The 19,088-nt window shown below is 45.2% G+C and overlaps 1 protein-coding gene across 2 annotated transcripts in view; it reads left to right on the forward strand.

Moving 5' to 3' along the window:
- The window catches only part of TRPC5 (transient receptor potential cation channel subfamily C member 5), a 97,785-nt gene that overhangs the window by 43,636 nt on the left and 35,061 nt on the right, over window positions 1-19,088 (forward strand). For both annotated transcript variants that reach the window (XM_038122967.1, XM_038122966.1), the window contains 3 exons: window positions 1,147-1,668; window positions 15,415-15,751; window positions 18,879-19,018. In XM_038122967.1, coding sequence (XP_037978895.1) covers window positions 1,147-1,668; window positions 15,415-15,751; window positions 18,879-19,018 — 999 coding nt within the window. The remainder of the gene's footprint in view (window positions 1-1,146; window positions 1,669-15,414; window positions 15,752-18,878; window positions 19,019-19,088) is intronic.

A 19,088-nucleotide genomic window follows, 5' to 3' on the forward strand; every position in this document is an offset into this window, starting at 1 on the left:
TGGAGGTCTCATCACCAGCCTTAGGTGTGTCCTGCAGAGGGATTTCTTGCCTCACACTCCTCCATCACTGCTTTGCTCTTGGATTTAGGCAGGCTGAGGAACGTTTCCTGCCATTAGGACTCCTTGGCAGCAGTTTCTCCAAGACATCTTTGATATTTGCAAAGGGAGCAGACCCCCTGTTCTCCAACTCAGCTGTGCCCCCCTGGAGCAGCAGGATGTGCCAGGGCCGGAGTGGTGGGCACGGGGACAGCAGTGTTGGGTACTGATCAACACACCACAAAGAGAGCTGCCTGCCTGCAAATGGAAACACACTGGGTGCTTGCATGTAACAGCATTCCCATCTAATTTTACACTCTGCATATAGTAATAAGACACAACAGGGTGTGCATTAAGCTCACTTTTGAGAAGTGCAGCAGTAGCTGGATAATGCACACCCTGGAGTGGCTTATTTGTAGTGGACTATGGCTCATTAATTTTACATTTAATTTTTTTTTTGAATCCGTTTTAAAAAAAACCTACAAATCTATTCTGAGGGCAGTTAAGTAATGTATCCTTACACTGAAAAATATTTTCAAATAAAAACAGTAGGCAAAAGTGAAGAAGAGTTTTGCCCAACTGCAGACCAGGGTTTGGTGTGTGCAGGACCTGCTTCAGGCAGGTTCTTGGCCTGCTGATGCAGATATATAGTGCAAATAATGGTAGTTTTGGAAATCTATTCAGTGTTCACTCTTTCTAGACTTTTCTTTCTTTTTGTGTAATTACCGGGGCGTTTTTTCTTCCTTTTTTTCCCCCTCCTTTTTTTTTTTTTTTTTTTTTTTTTTTTTTCCATTTGATCTATGAGCCAATACCCATTTCAGACCAGATTCACATATAAAGCATTTGGATGGGGATGGGACTGACTTTTACACCAGCCTGGGAAGGAGTGGTCAGGAGGCAGATTTGCAGGATTTGGGGGGAAAATGGTTTTGCCAGACTAGCAGTGTGTGGGTAAGCCTGCCCACAACAGCATTTACTTTACAGCACAGAGGGTGTCATAAAACCCCTTTTGTTGTGACATCACTCCCAAAGTATGAATGAGGGACTTCTAAATTCTGCTGCTCCTCGTGAGATGTGACTTTTCCCCTTGTGGTTTATCCCTCCTTGCAGGTTCCAACCCTGATGATGGACACCCAGTTTTCGGAGTTCACTCCGGATATCACCCCCATCATGCTGGCGGCTCACACCAACAACTACGAGATCATCAAACTGCTTGTCCAAAGACGGGTGACAATCCCACGGCCACACCAGATCAGGTGCAACTGTGTGGAATGTGTCTCCAGCTCCGAGGTGGACAGCCTGAGGCACTCCAGGTCAAGGCTGAACATCTACAAAGCCTTAGCCAGCCCTTCGTTGATTGCCTTATCGAGCGAGGATCCCATCCTGACCGCCTTCCGGCTGGGCTGGGAGCTGAAGGAGCTGAGCAAGGTGGAAAATGAGTTCAAGGCTGAGTATGAAGAGCTGTCACAGCAGTGCAAGCGTTTTGCTAAGGACCTTTTGGACCAAGCACGGAGCTCCCGGGAGCTGGAGATCATTCTCAATCACAGGGATGATCAGAGCGAAGAGCTGGATCCCCAAAAGTGTCACGATTTGGCAAAGCTAAAGGTAGCAATAAAGTATCACCAGAAAGAGGTAAGAGTCACCTAAATGTGAAGGTATTGGGTAAAAGAATTCATTTCTCGAGTTGCTGTGGGTTTGTTCAGTGCTGGCTCTCAGGTGGGATTTTTTGATGTGCACAGGGATTGGTCACAAACCAGGAGGCTCAGGGCACCTTGGTGACAGCATGAATCTGATAACAATTGAGGGTATCAGGACTGGGGCTTGCTGCAGGGGGCTGTGGCTTCTACAGCACCAATCATTTCTGTCTCAGAGTTACTTGAATCCCACCTCATTTTGCCCCTGCAAAGAACAGCCTTCAGACATTCCCAGGTCTGCTCGCTCTGAAAGCTTTTCCCACTGGGTGCTTTTGTACAGGAACCCAAAGCTTGAAGGGGTTGCCTGGCTCCTGAAGACTGGCTCCCTCATGGAGTGCCTGAAATAATACAGCACACAATTCACTTCCTGCAGCCACCAAGCACTTCCAGGCACCCATTCAGCTCTAACTCAAAAGGGACAGCAGCTAAAGAGAGCAGGAGAGGTTGGGAGCACTCCCAGAGTCCCAGGTCTCCAAGTTACCAGGAGTCTGGGGAAAACACTCATGTGGTGCAACTGTTTCTTCACTCCTGTGACACCTCTTGATCCTCAGTCCTCAACCCATCCCTGTTTTAGGAGCTGAGAAGCAATTCCCAGAAATTCAGAATCCTGCCCCAAATTCCAGAGAGGGAAGCCATACTTCAGCTGAAGGGCACAGAGCTAAAGGATCAGAAGCCTTCAGATCCACAGATTTATAAGTTGATTCAATAAAAGCCACAAACCCCAGGAGAATGCTGACAGCAGTTTCATTAGTTGGCTCTGGATTTCCTTTCTCTTTCCAAATCCAGACAGAATTTAGGAGATGATATATTGCTGTTGGCCCACGATGTTCCAGGTTATCTGAAGGAGGAATTCAGTTGCTTTGTTGAGGAACTGAATTTCAGTGTGCATTACATTCTTCTGTGTCAGGAGGGTCACCTGAGTGGCAGAAGATCCTGCCACATTCCTCTTTTCACTGTCTTCCCACATCCAGCACTGACCCAGCGTGGTGTGATCCATCTCACCTCCCTGAAGGGTTGAGAGGTGAAAGATGCAGATTTCCTTTCATGTTGTGCCCCCCAGTGCCAGCCCCTCGATGCAATGTGCTGGAGCTAAAGCCTCAAACTTCCTGGGATCCAGCACTTGGCAACTCCCTGCTCTTGCTGGGCTGCTCTAGGGGACTGTCAGCTCGCTGGTGTCATGCCAGGTTGTTTTTTGCACTGTGGTGGGGTTGGGTAGCACCACAAGTGCTTTAGGGACGTGGACAAGTAGTGAAGAGTTACTCTGGAGAAGGGCAACCCAGGTAATCAGGTCAGTGTTCATTGGATCTAAGAAGGAGCAGAGATTCTACTTCTGGTTTTGTGCTGGCCTGGCAGGCCCAGGCTCCAGGCCACCCCAGCACTGCTGTGAGCAGGTCACTGCTGGTCCCTCTGTGTCACTGGTGACATCCAGGTGTGAATCTGTGCCTGCTCTTGTCTTGTGTTCACACTCAGAAGCTGCAAGCAGCTCACTGTGTTTGAAACATGGTGCTGAACAGTCCTGGAGCTTTTTTTATTTTAAATTTTTTAATCATTGCCTGCTTTCTTGACAGTTTTTATCTTTTTTTTTTTTTTAGGCGTATTTGACTGAATTCCAAGCATATGGACAAATTCCATGTTTTGTGACATATTCATGACAGTTCCAGCCTAAAAATGATAGCAAATACACTCTGCGTTGCCAACTAAAGTCAGTGCTGTTTTCAGGTGGAATACTGGTGGGCAGGGGCAGAATGAATGAGGTTGGGAAAGCAGCTGCTGATCCCTACCATCCCACCCTGGTTATTCACAAAACCCCGAAGCATCCTGCAGGGTGGCTGGGGTTTTCTTACCATAATAATTAGGCTATCTTATCATGGTAATTAGCACAACACAAAACATCAAGCAAGATACAAACATCCTTGCCAGCTTCTGATAAAACGAGTAGGGACCTTTGCCAGGGAGACACTGAGAAATGTTTTTTAATCCCGACTGAAGAGTATCAGACTGAGAAGATTTTTGTGGGGACAGGAAGGAAAATAGAAGCGAGTTTGGTTTTCATGGAATAAGGTTCTGCAGAGAAAAACAGCAGACTTTTAAGAGTAGATCATCTTGTTCTGCTGAAGCTTTTTATGCCTTAACGTTAAATGGGATTGGATTGGATTGGATTGGATTGGATTGGATTGGATTGGATTGGATTGGATTGGATGGAGAAGCTTTTTACACCTTAACATTGACAAAGATGAAAGTCAAATCTCTGGTTGCCTAAGAGAAGAATCCTGCGTGGACTTTGGGTATTTTCTGGGGTGTCAATTGTTACTGCAGTTTTTAGTTCTCTATATTCAGCACAAAGAATGTGTAATTTCATATTGATTTCAGACAAATTTCCTGCAGCTTTTTTTCTTTTTGAGTGAAATGAACCTGAAAATTTCTCCCCAAAATATGGAATGGTTTCATTTCAGCCTAATCAGGCAGATAAAGTCAACTTCAAGATTCTTCTCAGAGAAGCTGTTAAGGGGAGATGGGTGAAGAGATCATGGGGTTTCTCTTTACAAAGGCTGGAAATATCTCCCATTATGTTTTGTTGTGGGTTTTTCCCCCCAAAACCCCTGGGAAGGTAGAAATTTTGATTACTCCCAAACATGACACGTGCTAGATATTTTTTAAACTGAGAAACGCGTTGCTCATGAGGAAGAAGACCGTTCTTCTTTGGAGGAGGGCCAGAACAATGGAGAATAAAGTTGTTGCTTTTCCTGTTTGTTTTTAATAAGCCTGTAAATCCTAGAAGGTAAATGACTGTTTACACAGAAGGGGGGAAAAAAAATCAGTTACACAGGAAAGATTAAAATGTGCCCTAAGGTAGCTTTGTAGTCTATTTTATGGCAGTAAATGGTAAAAACATGCTGTGCAATGTTCTCAAGCTCCCTCTCCATTGTCATGTGAAGTGTACTTGTCATAGCTGTGTACTCAGTTTCAACTTACTGTGGTAATTTCTCTTGGGGACGGGAAGGACTTAATAGTTGTGGTATCTGTTTGCATGTCAGTCACAAAATCTGGGGAAAAAAATGAGGACAGCACTAAATGCTGTGGAACACGATGAGTTAGACCCAGCATGGACACATCAGTTCTCTCAGTCCACTGTTAAAGAAATTATTTTCCAAGGATCACAGTAATTAAGGTCTAAGAGACCAGCAGCCTTTCATAAACGCTCTGTAGTGTGTGGCATTTATCTTCATATTATTCCTTTTCTAGTTCTTTTATTCATGACTAATTTTGGAAGGAGAAAGGGTACTGAGGACCTAATAGGAAAAGGCACAGCTCAGCTGTTGAGGATCAGTCTTCACTGTGCTCTCCTGGCACCAAATTAGCTCAGCATTTGTTAATTTGTTTGCATTTATAAGAAAAGATAAGGAAAAGTCATCTCTTAGGATCTTGCCAGTCTTGTAAAACACAGGTGTGTATTCAGGGTATGTGGCTGGTTTAGGGAATCAGAGCAGAGGCAGCAGGCAAAGAAAATTTTGATGTCTTTTAAGTTTTTTTTTCCTTTGCCAATAAGATAAAACATCCATAGTGTAGTAGTGAGTCAGGTCTAAAAGGGCAGATTTCTGCTCATATTTAATATTCTGCTGAGCCACAAGAACAGCTATACACATTCAGCTTGTTCCTGCTCTCTGCTCTTCATCACAGGTCATTCCCATCTCCAAAATGAAGTGAAACATCACAGTAGTGGGGGTTTTAATGTGTTTTTCTGCTGCTGGCAAATAGCTGGGCAGGTTTAGTTTATGTATCTGTAAGAGGTCTGCACAATGCAAGGGACTCAGAAAAAAACCCATTATTTTATCTATGACTCTATTGCTTAGCACTTCCACAGAATTAGATCAAAGGAGTGCATGGAGAAATTCCTTCTCAAAAACCCTTAACCTCCATATCTCTTCCTCACTGTGCCCTGATCAATGGCAGGAAAGGACAGAAGCAGAGCTGTTTGCTTTTCCAATTCAAAACCAGTCCTCTTTGCCGTTTTTCTCTTCAGGATGAAGCTTCAACAGCTTCAGTCCTTTTTTTATTTTTTTTCCCAGGACATTTACATAGACAAGCACCTCCTGAGATGCAGTTCTGAAGTGAATGAATAATCATTCCTGCCATGCCGCATATTTTTCCGCTGTGTCTTGACTCTTGTCAGCTGTGTGGCTGCAGTCAGAAGCACAGCATCCCTCTCCAGGGAGCATGCATAAACCTGGGAAATTTCTGAGGGCACTTCACTTAGTGTATAAAAAGAGCTTATAAAAATATCAGAGATGCATGAAGAATGAAGTGTGAGGTCTGTGAAAATCAAAGCTCCTCGTCTGCACCTTGTTTACCCGATTTGAAAGCCATTCAGGTATCTTGATGGATGGCCACAGATCTTTCTTTCCTTGCAGGCAAAGCTCAGTTATTCTCCTGTGGGTTTGTCTGTTTTCTTGCCATACTGCCTGGAGGAATAATGATAGAGGGCTGAATATTTGTATTGTGCTCTTTAAAGGCACAATGAAAAGTCTTGCTTGAGCCTGCACAGCTCAGAAGAGTAATAAAGAGGCTTTTACTTCCAGATTTCTAGAAGGAAATCAGGTTGTGAAAAGATCTTTATTAGGACTAGGTGAGGGAAGCAGAGCTGCTCCCTGTGGAAGCTTTTCTTGGTTTCTGGTGATCTGGAGCACTCATATTTCTTAGTGTGTTCCATGGTGAGGATGGCGTGGTCTGTCCTGTGCCACAAACCTGAACCGAAGTTTAGGGATTTCAAAAGCACTGAGTGTCCAAATGTGACCTTCCCTTTTCCAGCAGCCATCCTTTCATTTGCTCATTGTTGTCTGCAGCAGTCTTCCCATCTGGTGTGTGAGCAGTGGCCTGTGCTAAATGAAGCTGTTTTCTCTCAAGCTCCATCCCAGCAGCACTTGACCACCTTGGAAAAGCTCCTGTGAACGTGGCACTAACTGAGCTGTTATCAGCAGCCTTAGAGGCAGAATTTGGGGTGGCAGGTGGGGAGGTTTGTCTATATTTGCACCCTTAAAAGAGCCATCCCTGCTGATCACTGGTGGTGCATGACTCAGAGCCCCTCCTCTATGGGCTTGTGCTGTTGCCAGATCTCTTTGTTCAGTTTGGGAAACTGTCACAGGAATTTAACCTGTACGGCTGCATCGTCGTGTTACAAAAATCAGGACAAGTGGCGCTTAAATCTTAACTCCTCTCCGAACTTGGAAGAAGAAATAATATTCAGAGGGCTGATGGTTCAGTGGTTTGACAAAGTGGGCTGGAATGTTTATTGGAGGGAGCAGCATTATTTGGTACATCCTTCACGTAACACCGAAATGTTCTCGCTTGATGAAGGTTAGCCACATATTGCAGCTGTCACAGAACAGAGCTTCAGAACACTGTCTTTTGACAGCAAAATCATCTCTGACTAATCTTGTCATGCACCAATTTGAAAAAGCACCCTAAGATTGGTATGTAGGTCAAGGACAAGGACTTGGATTGCATTATGGTGATGTGTAGTGGGCAGAAAATGCCAGGATCATTCTTTAAGTCATTTTTGGTGTCTTGTGCCTCTTACTTAATGATCTCCTGGACAAAGTTGGGAAATATGTTGAAAGCTAAAGAGGTCGCCACTGTTTTAACAGTGTTCAAGAGTGATTTAGTGAGTTTGACAGTTCCCTAAACTTCATGTTTCCCATCAGTCTCCTTGCCAGCCAGAGAAGAGGCTTGGGAAGCCAAAGCCAAAGTATAGGACATGATTGATGGGCTTTCTATAGACAGCAGGAACTGGAGAGGACAAGTGATGCCTGGTGTGTGATAACAGCCAAGTGTTCAGTATGCCCACATCTGAAGGGCTGAAGTGTACTTAGAGTCAGCTTTATGTCAGTGGAGAAGAGTAAATCATGTTATTTCATGCTTTGAGTGACACTTTGAAGTAATAAACTTTGGGGAAAAACTGTGGGCATGGATACTTTCATTTGGATTTAGAAGTGATCATTGTTATTTTCCTGATTTCTGAGAATTTCAACTTCACTCCTCTTAGATTGGCTTAGAGAAGTCAGTTATGAAGCTCCTTTCAGAAAAGAGCTTACATTGCACACTCCTCTCACCTCATGTACAAATCAGGTCTATCACCATCTCAGTGGTGACTGTTCTCAGTCAGGTGGCTCCAGGAGAAGCAAGATGGATAGACAGGTTTGTCATGACACCCCCCAAACTAAGCTCTTGAGCAGAGTGACATTTAAAAGCTGTGACTTCAGTTTTTGTTCTTATTCTCTCCAAACCCCATCTGGCTGAGCAAACTTCCCTCAGCAAAGTGTGCATTCTGCCAGGGTGGTACAGCCCAGGAGCAGGGGCAACCTTTGGGGGTTCCCAAGGAGGTGAGAAGTGTTTGTAGTGTGCTACTCTGCTCTTTTGTGGATATTGGAATAAATTTACTCCTTCAGGAGGAGGTAAGGCAGGAAGGAAAAGGAATCCAAAATTACACAGTTTCAGTGTAAATGTGTCTCTGGTCAGAAAGGAAGCAAAGGAAAACTAATTTTGGGACTTTTTATTAACACTAATCGGGTGAAGTAGGTATGTGTTTTAAAATACTCGTAAATGGCTTTTAAAATTTCCATATTTGCTTTACTTATCACTCATTTAATGTAAATGTTAGTAATTCACTGGAGAATGAGCCCAGCCTTTTACTTAAAAGTCAATACCTTCCCCACTTCTGCTCTAGCCCCTGAGAGCTCCCAGTATTCACTGCCAAAATCTGTAACCCCTGAAGTGCTGCCTGAAAGAGCACTCAGGAAATGCTGACAGATTTGTCTCTAAACAATTTTCAGTGTTTTTCTAGTGCTTCTGTGTCTGATATCCTCTGTCCAGCTCTTGGGGTTCAGGTGTGTGTTGGGAGTTAACTCCTTGTGGGCTGTATTGCTCCCATTCAGCACTTCAGCACTCTGCCTTTGGAAACCCAGCCCAGACCTCCTGCACCTTTGTAAGAGAGCTGGGTCCTGGGATGTTTGCTGGGATACATCCCTCGGGAATTTATTTATTAAATGTAGCTGCCTGCTTGAATAAATACTGGAAAGTTGTGGTTCTGTTGGGCTCTTGTTCCCAGAGGAACCTGTTCTGCTGGGGTGTCTGCTCCAGGAGCAGCCTTCAGCACCTTGCCTTGGTTCAGAGCAGAATTAATGCACCTAAATCCTGCTGACTCAGGCCATAAATACAAACCTACAGCTAAACACGCATTTAAGCACTCAGGGTAGAGGTGGTTTAATTTCAGGCTTAAAGACTTTATAATTGCTTCTTCCATGGGTTGGTATCCAGGATTTGCAAGCATCTGTCTTTGTCCTGGGATATGTGGGACCTTTTAATTTAAATATTGAAGCCAATCCAACTTGAAGGTGTTAAACCCATGAATTTTGATGGAACAGTGGCAGGATTTTAGAGGTTATTCACCCTTTCCTTTTGTCAGCATTCACCTCACTGCTGAATTTCCAATTGCTGCCATTTAAGCTGAGTTCATGTCTGCTACCACCAGAGAGATCTATTATGGATAGGAGACCTTTAGTTGAGATTCATGTGTCATCATAATTTAAAATATTTTAAGAACAGATTAAACCAAATTCCTATCTAATTTGAGGCCATATGTTTGTCTGTGGAGGATCTGGAGTTTGTTTTATTCACCAGCTGAGGGTTTGAGCAGTTTGGGTAGCACCTGGTTTTCTTGAAGGGCTGGTCCAGCTCAGCTGGGTGATCTCCTTCGTGGCAGGAATGCTGCCATTTGGATTTTCATCAGTGCTTCACTGCTGCTACTCACAGCTGTGGTTTTGATAGGATATTCATCCTGCAAAAAAACTGTTATGTCTTGGAAGTGTCTGATGAGGAATGTTGAGTTGTGCAGTCCCTTTTAGTCGCTTTCCCCCACATTACACAGCCCCCCCAACTACTTTGTCTCATTTCTACTTTTTTTTTTTCCCTCTTGCAGAAAGTACTTAATTAACAGGATGAACAGCCATTAGGTGTTTACCCTCTGCAGCTCACACTTCGGCAGCAGAATGTAAATAACTTTGCAGTCATTAACAAGGTTGAACTTTAAAAAGAAATGTGCTACAAAAGAGGGTTTTCTTATTCATCTCACTGTTTGCAACACTGCAAACTTGAGGAGGCTGGCATTTCTCCTCTGGAATATGTGGTCTCACAGGGCTCGCTGGCTCTCTGCTGCAGGCATCAAATTAGGCCACACAGAGTTTCTCTCTCCTGTCTTGGGCTAATTTAGAAATGAGGCTCTTTGACTATTGCCCACTGGAATTTCCCTGAAGAGCAATCAGCCTGCTGCAACCACCACATTTCCATTCTTCCTCAGAAGGTCTTGTTCTTGGTAAAAATGGAGGCAGAGGGGTTGGTGTGACCCTGGAAGTGTGTGGTGCTGCTTGAGTGGAGAATGGCAATGACATTTCTCCTTCTCATGGGAGACAGGGATTCACAGGAAATCTGCATTTGTCACAGACCTCTCTAAGATGTGCTGCTGCGTCAGACGCTGCAAAATCTAGCTCTCTTCTGGGAAAATCTGCCTTTCCAAAGCCTGAACAGCTTTAATTGTGGAGGGCAGCACCATGCAGTGTTGCCCAGTAGCCTTGCAGGTCTGAGATGCTCTGGGCTACAGGGATGTTGGTGAGGTCTGACCTTTGAAAGGAGTGTCAGGCAGGAACCAAAGGTAATTTTATGGCTCCCATGCCGTGTTTGGCTCTCACTGGTGACCTCTGTGGGAGCTGCTGGAGCTGACTGATAGAAGAACTCAGTAGTGCTGATTAAGACAGAGCTCTGCAGTTCCAAATTAGTGGTTATTCATCTATGAAGAGGATTCGCCCTCACCATCCGCAGCAAGAGCACAGACAAGAACTCCAGCAAACTCCAAACAAGAGGCTGTTGGCAGCAGCCACGATAATCAGAATAAAGGCAGAGGGATGCTGTGCTCAGCCCCTGTGATGTCTATCAGGGAGCTATTTCAGTTGCTCCCTGAGGCATTCACATCTCAACCCATCTGTGTCTGATCCTAAATTACTTATGACTGCGAGAGATCAGGGATTTCCCCATAGATGAGGGGAGGAGGGTGGAACATAATTTCTGTGTTTGACAGCATGCAGAAAGCATTTAATTCCCGAGAAGTGGAATTTAGGTGACTTAAAAATATCAGTAAAGATTAGTTATTAAGAAAAGACACTCCATCTAGCAATTGCTTTTTTCCCCCTTAAAAATATCCCCCTTGGTATAGGATTAGGTGGCAATGAGCGTGATGAACATTGAAAATGAAATTCCCTAATAGCACAATCCACCTGCAAGCCAAATGTTACACAAAGACCCTGGCAAGGCTGAGAGAAGAAGAGAATATGAAAGACTTTGTACTGCAGTAATCTCTAGAGTGCTTCCCAACTATGACTGGAGTAGCTGATCTCATTTCTTGGAAAGGAAAAGATATTTATCCCCATTTTCCAAAGCCAGGAGACTGAGCACCTTGCTCACAGGTATCGCAGGGGTGTTGTGCTCACAAGGAGGGACTCTGAGTTGCATGTTACCTCCCTGTGAACTGTGTCTTCAGCTAGGGACAGGTTTTGCTCAACAGGTAACAGACAAGGAGGTTGTTTTTGGGATTAGCTCCTCCAGAAATGCATCTGCAGGTGGGGACCACCCTGGGCAGTGTTTTGTACAACCACAGGCTTCGGGGCTTCTGTGGTGATTTAACCCCAGCCAGCAGCTCAGCCCCAGGAGCCACTCGCCCACTCCTGCCGGTGGGATGGGGGAGAGAACTGGAAGGGAGAAGTGAGAAAATCTGTGGGCTGAGATAAAGACAGTTTGAACAGGTGCTGCAAAAGCCATGTGTGCAGGCAAAGCAAAACCAGGAATTCATTCACCATGTCCCATGGGCAGGCAGGAGCTCAGCCATCCCCAGGGCTCCATCACTGTAACAGTGACTTGGGAAGACAAACCCAGAATGTCCCCCCTTCCTCCCTCTCCCCCAGCTTTGTGTGCTGAGGGTGATGCCAGAAGGTCTGGGATGTCCCTGGGGTCAGCTGGGATCAGCTGTCCTGGCTGTGCCCCCAGCTCCTCACTGGTGAGGGTGAGGAGCAGGACAGGCCCTGGCTGTGTGCAATCCCTGCTCAGGGAGAGCTCAAACATCCCTGGGTTATCAGCCCTGTTTGCAGCACAAAACCAAACCCAGCTGCTGTGAGGAAAATTAACTCTAGCCCAGCCAAACCCTGCACAGCATCAGATGTTCAGTTCCTGCATGCACTGAACTGAGCATAAATGCCACCTCTTGGTGACATTTCTTTTCACTGATGCAGCTGTCAGAACATTCTCCATCCTGTCTGTGGGGTGACGTCTTTGTGTTTGAGACTGGAGGCTGCTATAATGCAGCAGTCCTTGGATAAAATATTTGTCAAGTGTTGGAGAAATAGTGTTTGATAGTCATATGTTCTCTTAGCAGAGCTTCTGGTGCAGTGCATCTGCCTGTGACTCTGGCCCATCCACAAAACTGGGACAAAATGCAGGTTTTTTCCTGCTTTTTGTTCTGCAGAAACTTTAACTGATGCCAAATCCTGTCACACACACGGTGCATTCATGTGAAATGATAAAAGGCTCTGATACACACACACACACTGTTTCAGGCTGTGGCACATGAAAGGCTTTGCAAAAATGTGAAAAAACACATTTGGGGTTACTTACGTGGAAAATTAACTTTTGCTCAGGAAAAGCCTTGGTAAAAGTGGTGTTGAAGATGTCCAGTTGCTTTTCTAGTTCTCTGCTCTGCTATTTGCAAAGTGGAAATTTCCTTAACTTTATGGAGAAATTTGAAGTTATGGAGGATAGGAAAAGTTCCACAATATTATTAGAGCTTCAGGGTACTTCACACCTAAAAGAATATACCTTTGTATTTTGTGTGAATTGATTTAGCACTATGACTCCTAGACAATCTTTAATAAGTTGAGCATTCAATGGTTTAGTCTGGTCAATGAATTTGGGGGTTTAGTTTAGTTAATAGCACCTAGAAGCAAACTCACCAAAAAACCAATAAATTCTTTAGGCAGCACACCAGCGGCTTGGTTTGCTTCTTCATTATAATTCAGAATTCCAGTGTTTCTGCACACGGGAAATTTTGTTTTTCAGCCAACCGCACTACTGGAGATAAAAGCATCAGTGCTTACTGATTTCAAATCTGTGATTAATAAGTTGGACTAATACAAGTTAGTAAAAGTCAACTTTGGTAAGTGCTTGGCCTTACCTTTAATAAACACAGCATTTGGTGGTTTATGACATTAGGGAGTCTCTTTGTGTGGTGTGCTTAAATTTCCCTTGGGCAATTTTCATTGAGGTTGGGATCAGCTTGATTGGAAAATTTAATGGCTTTTTCCATTTCCATTCCCTTTTGCCAATCTGCTCTTTAAAGCTGCTCTTTCATGATGTGTGAATTTGTCTCCATTTGAAGAACTAACATCAGATACAACTGAGAAAGCAGATTTTAGAAATGAGCTATTAGGCAGAGAAGAGGCACTTTTAAGATGCTTGCAAGTTGCACAGCAACCAGAGGAACATACAGTCATTTGATTTCTCAAATGACTTTGACTTTGACTCAAGGGAAAAACAGTTTTATTCTCCCCTCAGAGCCTTCTATCATATGTGATAAAGAGAAAATGTGTTTATAACATTTTCTCCCTCAAAAAAAAATTAAAAAAAAAGAAAAAGTTGTGCCTCATCTCAGAGAAGCAGCAGCATCTCTTGCCCTGTGAGTCACTGCAGAACACATCCAGTAACAGCTCCTGAGCGGGATCCTGAGAAAACAGAGCAGTGTAACTTTCTGTTTCTTCCAGGTTTTAAACACTGAGCACTGACCCTTCTGAAATCAGAGTTAGAACACAGCCAAACACCAATCACTGCTTGGCAGTTTTCCAGTTTCTTTGGAATTGTTTCTCTTACCTGCCCAGAGCAGCTGTGGCTGCCCCTGGATCCCTGCAAGTGTCCCAGACCAGGTTGGACAGGGCTTGGAGAAACCTGGGACAGTGGAAGGTGTCCCTGCCCATGGCAGGGGTTGGAAATAAGATGAGCTTTAAGGTCCCTTCCAACCCAAACCATTCTGGGATTCTCTGACTCTATGATCATTGTCCCCATATATGGAATTTTATAATAATATTTTCTCATCACTACAAGCAGCAGGTCTTGGCTTTTTCTGGAGACCATCACCCCATGAGCTATGGCCCATTTTCAGCTGCTGCGTGTGCTGGTTGATTCCAAATCACACACTCTTCTGATATTATTTTCCCAAGCCCTCTGGAGCAGAGTGTCTTCAGTTATGTGCCAATGCAGAAGTAATCAGAAGCTTATTGTTGTAATAACACATCAAAATCCAGCTTCATAAATGCCAGATAGTTCCATTGGAGAGCTTATTTTCAGTGCCAGTTTGGGTCATTCCATAGATTTGAGCTACCCAGTCCAAAAATGGTCTGATTCTGAAGTAAACAGCCTGCTAGGACATATAAAATATATTACCAAAATCTAAAAATACTTACAGAAGTGAATGACTTCATTAGAATGAGCAACTAATTTCTCCTTTTGTTTGATCTTGGTTTAGTAATTTTGAACATGGCAATCACAGTGCTCTGCTTGTTTAGAGCACTCTTGAGAACTGTGCTTAGAAGTCCTCCCAAAACTGGGCAGTTTTTGTGGCGTATTTAAAAGATTTGGCTGTGGGCTAAAGATTTTTTTGAAGAAAAACAGAGTTGTCTTGGTCTTGCAGACATCTCTGATTAGTTCTGGGTCTGGAAAGGCTTGAAAACCATGGGGCTGTGCAGGTATAATCAGGAACATGAAGCCTTCTGGCACCGAGCAGAAATACCATGGCTTGGTTTGAAATCCCAAAGGCTGTTTGGGATGAGAGCAGCCTGAAGGAGCTGCACCCTGAGCATGTGTGGTGTGGTGTGGGTGAGATGCACTAAGTCACCATCACAATGCTGTTTTTTACAGAGTGAAAGTGAGCTGTCAGGTGTCACTTAGATTCCTTTTGGCCTCTGCTTAATCCCTTGCGTTTTACAGCTGCTCCCTTGCTGAGCAGCCAGGCAGGGTTCCAGATGTGCTGTCCTGCTTCCCACCAGGTGTCACCTGGCCACACCTCGCGCTGCTGTTGGCTGTCTCATGCCAGCCCAGCCCACACCCGCAGCACTCCACACGCTCTGCTCCGGGAGAGTTCTCCCTCTCACACACACTCTCAGAGCTTTGCACCTTTTCCCTCCTGCCTCATCCTTGAGTCACTTCTTTAAGATGCTGACAGTGACTTGTTCCAGGCGGTCGGAACCTGAAACATTGTGAAAAGGAACGTGCTCCAACACATGGGGAGAGAAACAGCTTGTAGTAATTCTCGTGGTGCTGCTTTGGCACGAGGCTGTGTGTGTGGTGAGTGGCTGATCTGCAGAAGGATGCTGCAAGTAGAAAAACATTTCTTCCATGAGAAGGAATCTTAAATCCTACATAGAAAAAGGAGAGTGAAACTTCCCTCCTTTTTTCTCCTTTATCTCCAAAATATGCTTTTTCAGCCCATAGCTAGCCCCAAAATTAATCTGAGGGGGCTCTAACACATAAGTGAGGGGGAAGCATGTGGAATACCAATCAGTAATAATTTAATAATTTTTCTTTGTTTCTTCCTCCCCAGTTTGTTGCTCAGCCAAACTGCCAGCAGCTACTAGCAACGCTTTGGTACGACGGCTTTCCAGGATGGAGGAGGAAACACTGGGCAGTGAAACTCCTGACCTGTGTCACCATTGGACTGCTGTTCCCCGTGCTATCCGTGGCGTACCTGATTGCACCCAAGAGCAGGCTGGGACTGTTCATTAAAAAGCCATTTATCAAGTTTATCTGCCACACTGGCTCCTACCTGACCTTCCTGTTCATGCTCCTGCTGGCATCGCAGCACATCGTCAGGACAGACCTCCACATGCAGGGGCCACCTCCCACCATCGTGGAGTGGATGATCCTGCCCTGGGTTCTAGGTAAATCCCACAGCCAATCCTGCAAATCCCACACCCGATCCTGCTCTGGGTTCTAGGTACATTCCGAACCTGATCCTGTAAATCCCAAACCTGATCCTGCCCTGGGTTCTAGGTACATCCCATAAATCCCACACCTGATCCTGCCCTGAGTTCTAGGTAAATCCCATAAATCCCACACCCAGGAGTGCTGAGCTACAGGGCCTGACTTGCACCCACAGCAACTGTGTGGGGTCTCATCCCCGGGCCAGGATGTGAAGAGATTTGGCAGCCAGCTGCAGAAGCTGCACCGAGCAGCTGGGCTCCTTCTGGAACAGCAGCTCCTGCTGGCCCGGGGCTGCTCTGCTGCTCTGTGCCATCTGATGTGCCTTTGGACATGACCCGAGTGCCCCACAGCAGATGCACGGTGCACTCCCTCCTGCCTCCCCCTGCCAGGTGAGAGGAGCAGGTTGTGAAGAGCTCCTGGGTCACACACAGTGTCCCTGCTGCTGCTGGTGGCTCTGTCCTGTGCCTGGTGCAGGGACAGGCAGTGCCCAGAGCCTGGCTCTGCTCTCCCTGCTCCCTGACCTGCTCCCAGCCTGGCTTATTCCTCCCAGATGAGCTGCAGGAATGCAGGAGAGGGAAGATAAGGCTCACTCTCTGCTGATAATCACTGACCACATCAGCATCAAGTGCTCTGATAGCAGCAGCAGAAGGAGGAGTGTTGATTGTCTGGAGTTACATGTGAGGCTCTTACTCCAGTCTGGCTTGGGCAGCCAGAGCTGGGGAGAGGAGGAGGAGGTGTCTGTGTGCTGAGGATGTTCAGGTGAGGCACTGCAATGGGATGAGGTGGGAGAAGAACTGAGAAGCCAAATGGGTGTATTTTTGATGAGAGAGAACTATTTACCCATCCAAAGTGAGCTCCAGCACAGCAGCAGTGGAAGCCTGTGAGCTCCATCAGGATCCTGATCCCTCCCCTGCTTCAGCTCCCACGTCCCTCGCTGTGCCACCAGCATGTGGCACCCCTGGGAGCTGGGAATGTCACCAGGCACTTTGCTCATGGGCAGAGGTTTCCACACCTTTCTCCTGCTTCCCCACACCTGCTGGCTTCCCTCTCCTGGTGTCCCCTGGCTTGTTTCTGTGGTGGCTCTGGGTCAGGCTGGCTCTGTGCTGAACAAACCCAGCTGTTCCTGTGCCAAACCCAAAACTGCTGATGGAAAACGAGGAAGGAAAGTGAGAGTTGCAGACGTGTTCACAAATCACTTTGGATGGTGACCCAGGGTGCTGTGCTCCTTGCACAGCTCCACCACCAGCCTCATTATCTGATGAAGCTGATTTATGCACTCAAATGCAGGTGTTGGTAGAACCTTCAGAGTAAGCTCAGGGGCTTAAATGTCTTTTCTGAGCTTAGGTCATATCTTCACTTTATCTTTAAATTCATGGTTAAAATTGAGGGAAATGGTAGGCATTTCAATAAAATTGATTTGCAGATGAAAGAAGGATAATCCATTTTAAAAAACCTTTCAAAAGCACAATCCTTTCAAAAAACCTTTTTTACAGCTGTCTGTTCTTGAGTTCCTTTGTTTCAGATAAATAGAGATATTGTATGACTGTTTATTAAATAGAGAAATTAGAACAGTTTCACCAGATTAAAGGTTATTACTTACAAAATATTTTCCACTATAGAAGGAGAGAGAGCAGGCACACACAGCATTGCTGTAGCTATAGTAACCAGCAAGGATAACTCACTGTAAATACGGTGTATGAGTTCTTCAACAGGCTCCTCTCCATTGATTTATTTTATTTTATGGGTTTGTGTGCGTGCAGAGACGTGGAGGCAGCTGTAATGGGATTACCTGGCTGGCCCTGACATTATGCTTGTGTGGCCACTGATCTGCTGGCTGGCAGCTGAGCAGCTCAGATTGATATTTGGGGGCGTGCAGCAGTTCATTGCAACTTTGCTGCTCTTCAGATTGGGCATCCAGGTCCTTAAAGTTGAGTTGCAAGCAGCACATCAGTGACCACTGCAATATCCTGTGGTTAGGCAGGGGCAGCAGTTTGGGTAATTATACTGGTAATGCACCTTGTACTTTGTTTTGTTTTGTTTTGTTTCCTCTTCACACATTTCCGGTTTTCATTCAAGGATAATGTCAAGTGGGTAATTCAAAATACCTGGGGCTCTAAAGACATTTTTCAGAAGTATCCAGGGCATGAAGGAGCTGCCATTTGCTTTTTGATGGCAGTTAGGCTTTCAGAAATACTTAACACAGTTCTACAAGAAAGGACATAGAAGTTACTTATAAGTAGAACTGTGTCAGGTGGGTTTAGCAGTCTGGTGATGAATTTCAGAAGCTGCCCTTCACCCTTTCAGCTGCGAGGAGGTATAGTGAGCATTAGCAAGTGCCAAAAATGATCACCAGAAGGCATTTCAGGGTTGACATGATGGGCTCTGGCCGTATCCTTGGGAACAAACAGCTCACAAACCCCACAGCCATCTCTGACATGAGGTGAGTCACTGCCAGGCTGCAGTGCCCTGCTTCCTGCTGAGTCTTACCTTTCCTCACAAATAATCCCTGTGGGCTTTTTCTACAGCAAGATGCATCAGTGCAGTGGCTGAGCAGAGAATGGATCTGCTGCTTCCTTCTTTGGGGTGATATTTCCAGGTCAGGGAGGAGCTGTGCTGGCGTGCAGAAGCTGGTTCTGGTGCTGCAAGAGAAAGTCAGGGAAAATCAGTGCTGTCCAACAGAGCAATGAATTGCTCACAGTGTCTGTGAGAGCAGACGATCTATTAGGAACTATACCAAATACAGCTGCTTGAAAAGTTTGTTCACGTAGAACAAATTTCAGCTGAGCCAATTCACTCGTCCTGGTTATAAATAACATGTGTTTCAGGCAGTCTCCTCATGTGCATATCTGGAGCCCTGGCTAGGAAACCAAGGACTTTTTCAGCTCTCTCCAGCCTGCATTCCCCACAGACTTGTAAAATGTCTCATAATCAGCAGCATTGTACTTTGTAGATGGCAGGAGGGATGAGGCATTTTTTCCAAGCTGTTAATTTCAAATTGTCTGCTGTTACATCATATGTATATACACAGGGTTTTAATGGCAAATAATGCCTTGTCATGGCAGTGAACTCCCTTTCTTTCTACAGGTTTCATCTGGGGAGAAATCAAGGAAATGTGGGATGGTGGATTCAATGAGTATGTGCATGACTGGTGGAATCTGATGGATTTTGCAATGAACTCCCTCTATCTTGCAACTATCTCCCTTAAAATCGTTGCCTATGTCAAGGTACAGTAACCTGGGAAAGGGAATTTGTAATGTGCTGGTGAGAGCTGTGGTACACAGGGTACAAACTGTT

Source organism: Motacilla alba, chromosome 4A (assembly GCF_015832195.1).
Source record: "Motacilla alba alba isolate MOTALB_02 chromosome 4A, Motacilla_alba_V1.0_pri, whole genome shotgun sequence".
Lineage (NCBI taxonomy): Eukaryota > Metazoa > Chordata > Aves > Passeriformes > Motacillidae > Motacilla > Motacilla alba.